This window comes from Limulus polyphemus, unplaced genomic scaffold, assembly GCF_000517525.1.
Source record: "Limulus polyphemus unplaced genomic scaffold, Limulus_polyphemus-2.1.2 Scaffold1850, whole genome shotgun sequence".
In the NCBI taxonomy this organism is placed as follows: Eukaryota; Metazoa; Arthropoda; class Merostomata; order Xiphosura; family Limulidae; genus Limulus; species Limulus polyphemus.
In genome coordinates, this window is record NW_013667460.1 from 45325 (window position 1) to 59151 (window position 13827).

General features: G+C 32.2%; 1 protein-coding gene across 1 annotated transcript in view; it reads left to right on the forward strand.

The window, feature by feature from the left end:
* LOC106465152 (L-fucose kinase-like) overlaps window positions 1-13827 on the forward strand; it is a gene marked incomplete at its 3' end in the record, with an annotated part of 210195 nt that overhangs the window by 26345 nt on the left and 170023 nt on the right. The window contains exon 5 of the mRNA XM_022392980.1: window positions 9301-9447. Coding sequence (XP_022248688.1) covers window positions 9301-9447 — 147 coding nt within the window. The remainder of the gene's footprint in view (window positions 1-9300; window positions 9448-13827) is intronic.

Genomic DNA, 13827 nt, shown 5'->3' on the forward strand with positions numbered 1-13827 from the left:
CAGCACAGTATACATTGTTCATTAGACTGTAGTTGACAATGACAGTAGTGTATTCCATGTTTTTTTTTTTCTGGTGCCCAGCTTTAAGCAAAGTGCTTGTAAAATGCCAGGAACCTGATTTCATTTTCAGTTCAGGTTTGAACTTTTGCAAAAGATTTTCAAAGTGTGTATCTGAAGTTTTTTCTTTGGATTCTTGTAAGGCATCCTTTGCTTTTTCTAACATAGGTAGTATCTGATCTTACAATTAATTTCATTTTTTAGGACCTCTGGGTCTGCCAAATCTTCTCCCAATATTGCTCGCCTTCCTCCTTTTAGAGGCATTCCACCTATTTCTTGGGTATTTTTCATGGTATACCTTCCTATTCCTTAACTCCAAATTGGGAAAATTGCCATCTTTGACTCTTTTCTTACACACGTTTTATTTTTGCTTTTGGGACATTGTCTTGTACCAAGTTCATTTCCCTTCTACTTTTAATTGGGACTTACAGATGGCTCTTTTCCTCCACCAGTCCCATTTTGTTTGGGGGTGTTACTCCTGTGACAATATCACGTGGGGTATGTGTGTTGCTACATATTTTTTTTTTTTGGTTGCTTGTTTGTCTCTTTAGCCAATGCATTCTTTATTCATGTTGTATGTTTGGCACCTTCTCATCATTTACCTGTCCTGCATCTCAGATTTCCTCCATTAATTGTGTATTCTCAATGCAGATTGGAATTCTGTGATCAATCTGTCCCACCTCAATCACTCCTTAATTCTTTCATTTTTTACTATGTTGTCTTTTTTCACAATGTGATGGGCCATTTTTCCAGGACTAAGGATGCCCACAATAGACGTTTTATATTCTTATGCTCTCATTCCTATTTTTCATCCCTCATGGGTGCTGTTTTAGGTTTGCTCAGTGTGGGATTTTGTACCTTTTTTCTTTACGAATCCCACTCTGTGGTGAGTGGTGCCTGTCCAGGTATACTTCAGATAGTCAAATGTGCACTGTAAGGTCAGAGTGAGTTAACAACTATAATATCCATGGCCACTAAATACACATTTTCAGATGGGGTGTTCCACAAGATTTGCTTCATTCATATGCCTGTTCTGGACTGTACTAACCTATGGGCTTTATGGGTAAAGCAGAAGGGGATGGTTGCCCATCCTTACCATTCTTTAGATTGAATAAATCAGGAGTGGTCTGCTTTTCAAGATAGGGTTTTTGTGGTCTTCCATTGCACTGTCTCCAGTGTTGACATTCCTGTGGATTCTCCCCTTCTTTTCTCCTAGTGAGCTATAGGAGTCCTTACCACTTTCCAGTTCCAAGCTGCTGGGGTGGTGGACCAAAGAGGCAACCAACTGAATCTGATAGTGCTATATGATACAAACAATAATGAATCCAATCGGTTGAGAGTTGGGTGGTAATGTTTTGCTGGTGTACATGACGAGAATTTCTTCAATATGATGCTCAATCTCTTAATAGGTCTATTCGAGGGGATTTTGTAGCTTTGGAGTGAGCTGTCAAAATTGCAGTTAACTTCCTCGATTGAGATCCCTCATCCTACTCCCATATCGATGTCGTTCCTGGTGGCTGGGTTTTGTATTATAGTTGATGTTGCATGGATGTTGGTTCTTGGTGGCAGAGGTTTTGGAAGCAGTTGGCTTGTTGTGTATGGTCCATCGCACTGTAGCCACTCTACACCTAGGGGCACATCCTTTTTTACTGTCACCCACATTCATGTACTCTATGGGATTAAGATTCAAATATCGAGTGGTTCAGATCCCTATCCACTCATTGTTCTCTCCCTTTTGGATGTGCTCCTCACATTTTCCATCCATGTCTGCATCACCTTTTTTCTCACTGGGCATAGAGTATACCTGGTACAAAAGTGGTGTGGTCTCCCATATATGATCCTCTATTGCGAGGATCTCCCCTTTTGGGGTGTTCTTCGGATGCTTTCAAAGGGTACTTCTTTCTTTCACTCATACCGGTCCCTCAGCCTATTCAATATGGGATTCTAGCTATTTATTTGAGAAGAGGTAATGTATCTTATCGGCGGTTATAATTTTCTTGTCATTTAAATTGTATTTTTGATAAGTACTTGCCTCCTCTCCTCTGAAAACTGGTGCTTCTTTTTTCTGAAGTAATAGTTCTGTAGAATCCCAATAGAGAGAGCCACATGCTTCAGTACGGGTGTGTCACCCTCTTATTGGTTGAGGGCTGTAGCATGATGATTTGCTTGTGAGATGCAGTTGAACCATGTTGATTATGAAGTATGTGGATGCTCAAAGCTTATGGCATTCAAAAATATTTTTGCATATAGAGGAAAGCACTGAAAGAGAACATCTATTTATATGAAAGAAGGTAAGTACCTATCGGAAATACATTTTTCAACATAGGAAAATTATAATTTTTGAAATTTGGGTACTTTTCACATTCTTTTGCAGGTGAATGTCAGAAAAGGAAAAAAAAATTGTCCTACAAAAGTTTATGGCTAAAATCCTTAAAGAAAAGAAACAGTGATAAATTCTGAAGAGTTTCAAGTTTCATTATTACTGTTTTTTATAGATTGAAAGAAGCAGTGTATATCTTTATTTACAAATAAGTAACATGATTCTACGACCAACAGTAATTGCCAATCAAAATAATGCAGTATCCAATTAAATGGAAAAGCATGCTAAGTATTTACATTAAATAACATATTTGATGTTAATTAATATGCTTCTCCATTCATATGTTTAATAATTATTTACTTCTATATATATATAAATATATATATAAAATAGCCAAATGTGTGTCTGTCATAGGTATCTTCTGAATAGTTAATTGTAGAAAAAATATATATCAAAGTGTTTTTGTTTTTTTTTCATTAAAAAAGAATTATTTATTTTTTGCACTTCCTAATATTTCATATCAAAATCAACAATGATCTATCATTCTTTGTACATACTTAACTGTCAGTTTGAGAGAAACTTACTAAGGACAAAAATGTTTCTTTTTGTGGGGGAATTTCTCAGAAAAGAAAAGGGACTTTCTCTGCTGACTGATCAAATATTCTGAAGAGGAATATTTTTTGTTATGTTTATATATATACACACACTTATATATTCGTTTTAATATCTGTATTATATACAGGAATGGTTTTATTGTACTATGTTGAATAAATTTATTATTTCCTCTTTGATAGTTATAGAAATGGCAACTGTCAAGAAGTACTCACTTTGTTAGTGGTCTTTTCTTGTGCTCAGTAAAATTACAAAGAATGATAGCATCCAGTAGAAAAAAATCCCCACAGCTATTTAGAGACCCTGAGCACTCTGTTGTGCTGGATGCACCCATTGCATCAAAACTCAAACATGTTTGCCAGCAATCAGTCTCCTTTGCTTAAAAACAAACACAGTGGAATGACAAAAGGTGGTGGTAAATGACCCACTAGACAATCGTATTGCATATATGACCTGATCAAAGGGATTGGGTTGACTGCAAATTTTAAATATATATGTTACTATGTTTAGGAAAATTAACATTGAATTGTTTCAATGGACATCTGCTAGTTAGATATAATCATTTTAGTTTCAAAGTAAGTTATTCATATAATTCAAAACAAAAAAATTTATTTTAGACTAATACTACAATGTACATCTTAATTTGAGGGCTGTAAAGCAAATTTATTAAGCTCAGTGTCATCTGATTTTTGATTTAAATGTACATTTAGACTGCATAATATCTAGCCAATAGTATGCAACTAACTTATGAATTGAGGATAGGACTTATACTAAAAAAAGCTTTGGTATTTCACAAATTACATTTTTTGAAATGTATATCTTTTTCTAAAACATGAAGGTGATACAAAAATGTAATACAATTGTAAGATTTACTCCTCAAAATATAATGTGTATATGGGTACAAGTTCTTTAAAAAAATAATTTTGATTTGTTGCTCTTTGTCATTGGTTTTTTAAAAAAAACCTCTGTATTCATTTTTGTGAATAAACAAATGACATTTGATCAAAACTGAACAAGGATTTTCTTTTGTTATGAACCTTGTCATAGCTGGTAGATTGGAACTACTTGTTTGTCAAGTAGAATTTTTAGATGGAAATGTTGATTCTGTATGGAGACAGACGTTTTTGTCCCAAAGCTACTACTTAAGTTAAAAAGATTTGAAACTTTAAAAAGTGAGTTCACTAATGTAGAAATTTAATTCCGGTTCACTAATTGTTTGTTGCTAAAACAAAATGGGTTGTTTTGAAATCTTACTTTCTCTTTACTTTTCATGATGTGAAAAATATATGGGATATACTACAGGTTTTCAATGTCTCAGATTGGTGTTGTATGAGTGATACCTTTATATAAACTCATTAATGAGTTTTTATAAATGTGTTATTCAATTTGTTGACTAATGAAGTCAAAATTTTGCTGAACTCCTAAATTTAAGGTGCAAGTGATTGTGTAATCTACATTTCTAGTTTTATGGGTTCCACGTATCAGAAAATGTTTGTGATATTTAATGTATTAAGAAGTTCTAATTGAAAATAAAATGGTCTTGTGTTTCTAATGTCAAACATTTATTAATTATGCTCTGAGGTTTTGGGAAGCAATGCTTATGCCTGAAGCCTTTTTTGTGGGTGAAATAACTATTACTAAACAAATGTTTGTAAAATAATGGTCGCAGCTTCATTTAATTATAAATTATACTGCATTTAATATATTAAAACTAAAATTATCTAATTTGTATAAGAATATGATGAACACTTGTCAAATTGAATAAGTATAAAAATGTTATCGTCATCCCTTTGTCATTTGTTGTCACTCAGTTTTACCTACTAGGTTTTTGAAAGTGCTGTAAACTGAACAATTTTACATTTCTTTGTAATTTTTTCCTTCTGAAGGTTACTTTTTAAAACTAATTTCAATGTACTGTGTGTATCTATTTTCTGCAGAATGCTTTTGGTGGTGGCTACAAGAACAAGGAGTGACTTCATCAAGAGTTGGAGGCTAGATTTTACAAAAATAATAGCTATTTTATTAAAAAGATAGTAGAATTCAATTAAATGCTCCAAAAAGTGACTGTTAAAAATTTGTATATTATATTACTTTCATAGTTACCTATTAGGGCTTTATTTGTCACTGAAAGTATAATCTTTCAAGACACATAGTCCATTTAGGTGTGGACAATATATTTGCAAAATGGGTTTTTATATTTGAAAGTCAAAGCTGGTAAACTAGTCAAAACTACGAATACAGTAGTCCCTAGTGGATATGACCCCTCCCAATGATGACCTCCTTTTAAATATGACTTTTTTTCTGTACACGGAATGATTTTACATTGATCTGCCCTGCCATGACAGATGCAACATACGACCATGATTTTTGAGCGGAAGGTTGAATAATGACCTCTATAATCACTTTTCTTCAAAACAATAATGTAATTTACAGGGACACATGAATACAGTGTATACAGTATGGAACAAAGAGGTCGCATGACTAGAGATTGCATCACAGCTTAGTATGTGTATCTTGGTAGCCCCAGGGTGTTCAAGTCAAACACCTTGGTACATACATTTAGGTATTTTGGTTTAAAAGCTTTCAGGTCCTGAAAGGTAACCAGGGGTGGTAAGAAACTGTTGTTTGTCTTTGCCCTGCTTGCAGAATTAAGATTTTACGATGAAAGGAAGTACTCTGTCGTAATTAAAAGTAAACTTGATAAATCAGATAAAAAGAGTAAAATTTAATGAAAGTACAACGTTTCACCAGGTTAACCTGGCATCATCAGGTACATCAACGACCTGATAATGCCAGGTTAACCTGGTGAAATGTTGTACTTTCATTAGATTTTACTCTGTTTATCCGATTTATCAAGCTTACTTAGAATTAAGATTTATTCTTTTAGTGAATGTAATAGATTTTGAGTTAGTGGCCTAAATGTTAAGTAACTTGATTAGGATTTACTCGATTAATCTGTGCAGTAAACATGGCTAATAAAATGCCTTAAGGCATCTGGGAAAGCTGCGAATGTCTCAAGGTGAGAACAGAAAGTTATGAATAAGGAGGCTGGAAGTGTTGATATAGAAACATGATGTGGACAACAAAATAAACGAAACATAGAAAGTATTGAATTTTTAGTCAACTTGAAATTGTTTTAATGTAACATATTACATTTTATGTAGTATTTTTATTCAGAGAGGATTACCTTATTAGGTATTGGCTAGAGTCTAGTAATAATTTAGTTCAGATATTTATTCTTATTTTTTTATTGGTTCTTTTAAGTTTGTGAAATGGTCCCTTTTCAGAGCTGGGATCTAAGGATCCAAGTTTTAAGGTGAAATTTTGGTTTAGGGTGGGGCTGTTTTGTTCAGTTAAGATACGTTGCTTCCACAGTTTGGTTCTTTGTTTAAAATTACAGCATTTTGTATAGATATACTATGGATTTTTTTACTTGCAATAGTGATAAATATGGGATGTTTTTTATTATGTTCCGTGACTCTGGTGTCCAATTTTCTTCCAGTTTCTCTGATGTAGAGTTATGGACATTTATTGCATGTTATTTTATAAATTGATACTAAAATCTTGAGCTGAAAACTAAAAACGAAACGCTTTTTGATAAAATAAGTGTCAGACTTGTGAACATTTAAAGCAACCCCAATAATTGTGCAAAACAAAGATGGACAATTTTTAATGAAATAAATTTTGCGTCAGTATGTAATATTTTATGTATGTAATAAAAATGTCATACATGGATGTTTATTATGAAATAAATGTGATTGATGAATGAATTATTTTACATAAAACAGAATAATTTTAAGATCTTTATTGAACTGTTATCCATCATTATTATTATACAGTGTACCAGTTTGCTATGTTATCTGACTACCTATACAGTATATAAAGCATTATGCTCAACCCCCTGGGAATAGCAACTGGCACAGCTTTAACTCAGTCGTTCGTTATCTGGTTATTGATCCTTTGAATAACAACTTCCTGTCAGATGCGACTTTTTGATCATGGCCAATAGGTCGGTTGTGTCTAAGAAGGACTACTGTAGAATACAATCCAACAAACAAAATAAAAACTGGTATGTATTTAAGCATGAAAGTAATCGCATTGAAAAAGTTCTGAAGTTATTGATCAGTGAATCAGTTAAGTGGTAGTCAGAAAAACCAGAATTGGCTAGTAAAATCAGATAACCAGTAAGCCAGTAGTGGCAAGTAATAATAAAAAAACAATATTTACACTTGAAACAATGCAAATTATTGGCTAACAGTGAAACAGTTATAGCCAGTAAAAACCAGTACCAGTAGTGAACTTTTAATGAGTAGTAAAACTGTGTCTACCAATGAACCAGTTATGGCAAGTAAAGGAATTATTAGTGGATCTGTTAAAACCTAAAGCTTTCTAGTAGTGATGGGTAAAAGCCTACTACTGTATTACTAAATGATAGTTCAACTGTTTAGTTCATACCAATTAATTATTAATAGTTGAGTAACTAGAATTTACAGCAGCACCATTGTTTATTGTTTTAACATCTGTGAGGTATAGATGGCCTATCTAATAAATTATTAGAATATTGAATGCCTTCAAAATTACTTTGATGGTATTTCCCTTCATTGTAATGGGTGCATTTTTCAGACATTAATGCTAAGTGGACAACTGATTATAAATAGTATTTATTTAAGATACTAGGAACTTGAGTCAGTGTCAAGTTCATACTGATTGCTAACTTGAGAGTGAGAATGTGAGAGGAAACAGTCATCAGTCACTGAATAACATTTTGTTAAGGTTCTTTCAAAAGAAAAATTACAATTACAAGGGAATTAGTGTTCAACTTCTACAAAAAAGTAATGAAAGGTTATTCAACTGACATTTGATAGAGTAGAACTATTTTTCTAGAAGATTTGAATGAAATTACAAGGATATTTGTTGGTTTGAAAGACTTTGTTGATTTTTTATTGCAGAATTTTTTCACATGGTGACACGGACAGTTTACAAACCCACTTTTAATATGTGAAGTGTAAGTATATGTCACAGTTTATTAGCAAGGTGAAAGTCCTGTTAGTGGAAAAGAATATCAAGAAAAGGAAGATAACATTTTATGAGTTACTTCAAATCTTCATGGTGAACTGTATGGTCACAGGAGTTGATGTGTATCAGTAAATCTTCAAGAGTGTCTTGATGTAGGGCTAAATTACAAATGTTTTATTAACATACCTTTTACACAGTCATGGTTTCAAGGAGGCAGAATTTAAAACTGGTTTCATTGACTTTTATGCGTAAGACAATTTCTGGGATGGGAATGGGGTGGTAATTGTAGTTTAAGAAATTATTTATGGATTGGAACTGCCTGTTGAGTTGAGGACAACATTTGAACTCTGCTAGTGCAGGTCTTCATCAGGTCAAACACCTAGAGTTGTAGGGTGTAATATAGAAGGAAGACACAGCTGAGAATGAGAGCTAAGGAGTGTGGTTCCTCAAAATGTAGAATGAGAATTTAAGCAAAGGTTACTGAAATAGTGATGTAAATAGCTCTAGAAGAGAGTAAGGAGTTTGATTACATTTGGACTGTATTGAAATATTTTCTTGTTTATTGTGTTATTTGAATTCGGGATCCATTGGACAGCTTTGTTGAAGAAGGCATGTGTCAGTTTTCATATTTGTTGGACAGTGTTAAGAATAGTATTCTAGTTATATTCTGTCAGGACTGATTTTTTTGGGTAAAGTAGTCCTTTACTTTTTGAAATATTGTTAATCCAGTTTCTCTAATGTATGTATTTCAATAGGAGCAATGAATCTCAAAGATAACATTATCTGTTTATATCTACAAGCCAAGTTTTTTCATCATATTCAACCTGATGAAGACCTTCTCAAGCATTTTGAAACATTATCTTCAACTTGACAGGCAGTTGTGGTCCATAACAGTTTCTAGGCCAGTGCAGTTTTTCTGCCTAACTATTTTCTGGATTGAAATACATTCATCCTACTTCTGAGTTATGTTTCAGAATAAATTAACTTGGTGGAATATGCAAGTGATGTTATACAGGTTGCTGGTTAGCATTCATAAAAATTATTTATATGAAGTAACTATCAAATTCTGTTTGTCAAAGTATGTCTTTTCAGTGTTATATTTTGTATATATTTTTATGGAACATATTACAATTGCATTCAGGCATGTGTGACGAATATTAAATATGGAAGCTAAGTATAGTTTCACATAGTCATTCCAAGTTTATAGTTATTCAGAATTTTTGTGTAAACTGTCTTTCAGGTAAGACAATGTGTACAGGTATTAAAGAGTTTGTTTGATTTTGATTAAAACTCAGGGCAGGCAGTATCAATTTGATGTATGTGGAAAAGCTTTCATACAACTTCCATGCGAGGTTAATGTAAAAATACCTGGAAAAGCACACTGTCAAATGGCAAGTGGAGTTTTGACAAATATTGGAAACACACTGAATCTTCTTGAAAAGGTTAGTGTTTCAGAGAATATTTAATGAATTATGTAGTTTCATGATTTGTAACATAAATGTAAATTTGATGTTTCGAACAATAGTATTTTAGATCTTTCTTTTATTACACTCTCCTCTTTCTTGTGTTTCAAGAAACATTTTCTATACATATTTTATATTACCATGCAAGTCTTTTTTGCTTGTAAGTGACTTGTTTGTATCATGTTCTTAACACCTTTGTCTGCAGAAACTTTTGGCCAAGTAAAGTGGTTGTCCCCTAGTTTTCTCTATCTCTCAGTTGCCCTCACCTTTTTTTATGCTAAATTATTCTTGCTGTAGCAGAACTATGTTTTATTAATTTTTTTTTTAATATAGATATCTCATTTTTTTCCTATTCTTTAACAGAGAGGGTACTATTTGCTGACCTTTTTGTGTGTGTTATTGATATGGAACATATTAATGTTAATGTAAACTGTGAAACTCCTGCATTATTTTGTTCTTCCATTTTCATTTTCAAGATTTGTTATTTTTTGTTATATTTACTTATAAGGCTCCCTTTAGGATTTAACATTGTCACTGAGTGAAATTACGTTATTCCAGAATCTTACTTGGTGGATATCCTTTCTGATAACAGGTTTGACACTTTTTTTTTTAGAATTTCACGGTGTTGGAATTTTTTTATTAATCTTTGTTACTTGGCTGATTTTGGAGACTTTGGTAGATTTCATTTCTTGTAAGTTGGGGCTTCATTTTGTCAAAACTTTTCTATCCCTGCTCCTTTAATGTAGGGTTTTACTTTAGTCTTATTTATTTTATATTTTCACATAACAGTGCTGTTCAGGCTGAATGAAAATACTGAAAGCTTGATGATACTAATTTATTTACTTCTCTAGATGTTTCTTTCCAGATCTAGATGTTTTTGTATAATTTTTTTCTCTGTCTCATTGTGAACAAATTAGTTACATTATTTGCCTTACCTTCTTCCACATACAAATTTGTCATGGGGTGTAACATTTCTTACAATATGTAGCAGCATTTGGGTTTCTTTGCCTCAGGATTATAGTTAATGATTATTTTGCTAAATTTTTGTTCCATATTTTTGTCATTGTGAGTCCGAATTCTTTTGCCAAGAATGGTAAATTTTCACAACAAAATTTTTCCTTTATTCCTATCCCTTCAGATTTTATTCTTGCAAGAATACTCAATTTTTTGCTTTTCATTTATTCTGGTTCTTTTAGGAGTTGGATTTCTTGTTTCTTTCATGTGTGGGAGCTCTTTTTCACTGTATCATTTTAATTTCCATATTGTGTGTTTGCCACAGACCCTTCCTTAAAATTTGTAGGTCATTCCTTTTCTCAAAGATTGGTACAAATCATTTGTTGTCCTGCTTTTGTGAGATTTCGTGGAGGATGTTATAGTTACTCTGTTCCCTCTGAATGTCTTGCATGTTCCCTTTTTCTTTAACAGTATTTCGTTCTAATTTCAAATCCTGTTTTCTTTTTGACGAAACAGAGTCTATCAGTGGTCTGTTTAATTTTCTAGCTGCTTGTTTAATGATTCAATTTATATGTTTGTCTTTTCTTTGGTTCTAAGCCTGTAGACCCAGATTATTTAATTATTTATTTTTCTGTGATGCTCATTATAGTGCTTGATCATGTTTTGAGATTCTGATGTTGGATTGTAAATGTATATGGTTGATTTTTTTATGTTGATGCATGCATTTGGGGTTTGAACCTTTGTCTCCTTACATTCTCTTGTGATTTCCTTTGTTATGTGTTTGATAAGAAAAACTTACTGATTTCAGCATTTAAAGGTTACTAAACTTCTTTTAGCCCTTGTTTTTATTTTGTAAAACTGAGATTTCTTTATACATTATCAAACATTTCCCATTCTTATTCCAGTGACTTTATCATTCTTGGAGCCCCCAGTGGCACAGCAATATGTCTGCACTCTTACAACGCTAGAAACCGGGTTTCGATACCCGTGGTGGGCAACGCACAGATAGCCCATTGTGTAGCTTTGTGCTTAACTTCAAATGAACAATAAACATCATCCTTGGATGTTTCTTTGGTATTGTATTTTTGACCGAGGTCCCTTTTCAAGTTATTTGTATCTTGTGACATACTTTTTGTCTTGGAAGACTGGCTTCTTGCTTTGACTTACCAACTGTAAGATATTTATGCTACCAATATTGTTTGTTGGTGATTCTTATACCCTAATCCCCATTAAATCTTATTGACACACAGTACAATCTATGACTTTCAGTGAATTTAGAGGGTCAGTTACTCTTTAACATATTATATTATTTGTCTTGTCTTTTGAAAGTAATTTATCAAATCCAATTCATCTCATTCCGTGAGGACAGTTTATTGTCCTCTTAATTCTTTCATGTTGGTCAATAAAGTTTTCACCACACCATTCTCCCTCTGTTACTGTATTCTCTGTGTTCAGTCTTATGAGATTTATTAGTTACTGGTTTTTTATGTTTACCATCACATTGTCTTTATTAAGATGAAGGAAATTTTCACAGTTTGATATCAAAGGTTCATTATTTGATGTATCTGATGTTTCACCTGTTTATAGCTATTTAAAAAAGAAATTCTCCTTACACCAGCTCAAACTAATTTATGTCAAGGTGGTATCTTCTAATGGCTTTCACATCATTCTTCTGTTGACATTTCTCTTTTTTTTCTGGTACTTTCTCTCCCCCTCTCTCTTGAATCTCTCTGTGATAACTAGTAATGTGGGAAATTCATTCACTTGGTGCCTTGAGTAAAGTGGAGGAAAAAGTCAGAATAATCTAAGATATAGCATAAGAAAGGTGAATAGCTTTGATTTTAGTAGGAGTAAGTATCTCTATCTATTAGTTAACCAGGCGTATAGACAAAGGAGGTATTGAAAGCATTGTAAACTTAGATACTAATAAGTGTTTTTCTTGCACCTATGCTGTGGCAACTATTCAAACTACTTTAGACTTAGGACATTCTAATGTTTAACAAATAACGTCATCTCAAAACAATTTCACATAAGGATGCATTTATCATAAAGGGATAAATATACAGCTTCAGTTTCATAATAAAACTAAATCAGAATCAATATCTGACAATATGCAAATGCAATTAAGCTAAGCTTAATTTCATACTACCAAAATAAGCTCTGTTCTGTTTTTGTAATATTTGATGGAGTTTTACAGTTCTGGTAGACATAGGCATTTTTTTAAACTCTCAAATTGATCACTTGTTTTTATACTGTACATTACCCATTATTCCATATATTGAGAATTTTATGTTTTTGTTTGTTAAATCAGGGAATGTAAAATATCTAACTGCAAAATTATTTTTTGTATAAAATATGTGGGGCTCCAGCTGTAGTTGATGAGAATAATTGTAATACTGATAGTATTATTTTCAGATTTTTTTGTGTGTGTTATTAGAGACTCTAACCCTCTTGCTATGGGCTCAGTGGATTACATTGGTCTTGTGACCTCAAGTGATTATCAGAGTTTCTACACTATAAATTTTAGTATACTTTATGTATCTTCACGTAATTTGGCAAGCTTTCAGTAAACATTACAAGTCTTTTGTTCACAAAAAATCAGGTTCTTAATTAAGTATTTTACTAAAAATGTATCTGTCAGAGTGTTGACTGCTCTGAGTGCAAAGTGATTTTCATGTTAGGATCAAAAATACTTTTTTCATCTGAAAATTTTAAAATTTAATTTGCATAATCTCTAAAAACCTCTTAAATAAACATCAAACATTTTTTCATTAAAACTTTTTATTTTATTTGTTATTTTCTTACCCTAACCCACTATGCATTTGGTCACTTTGACCGATCTTGTAACCATCATAAGAAAATATGAAATAAATCTAAATTACTCATTGTTTTTTTCTAGAATAACTTCAGATTGTAATATGAAATGACATTTATTTATCTTAAATAGTTTTAAACTCGTAACAATATACATCTGTTTATACTTAATTTTATTGTTTCAATGCCTTTTGAACCATAACTAACTATTAATCCTGCCACTTGGTAAATACATAGCTCACATTATCATATTGAATGATGTAATGCATGAGCTGCTCTCAATTATACCTCGTGAAGAATTTTTATTATTTTTTTTTCATTATCTTACCTAATCTAACTTTATCTAGCCTAATAAATTTCTTAGTTCTACATCTTAATTATTTATATAATAATTGTTACGTATTAGAATTTCAAATGGTCTGAAACTGAGCTAAGTGATACTTTAAATTTAGTAGGTAAATTGTATTTTGGATTTGGCAGTTAAGTAAAAGCCAATATATAGCCAGTAATGATATTTGCCAACAAGATTGATACACACAGTTTACTTTTTTAATACAAATACGTTTTAATATATATACAACAATACAATTT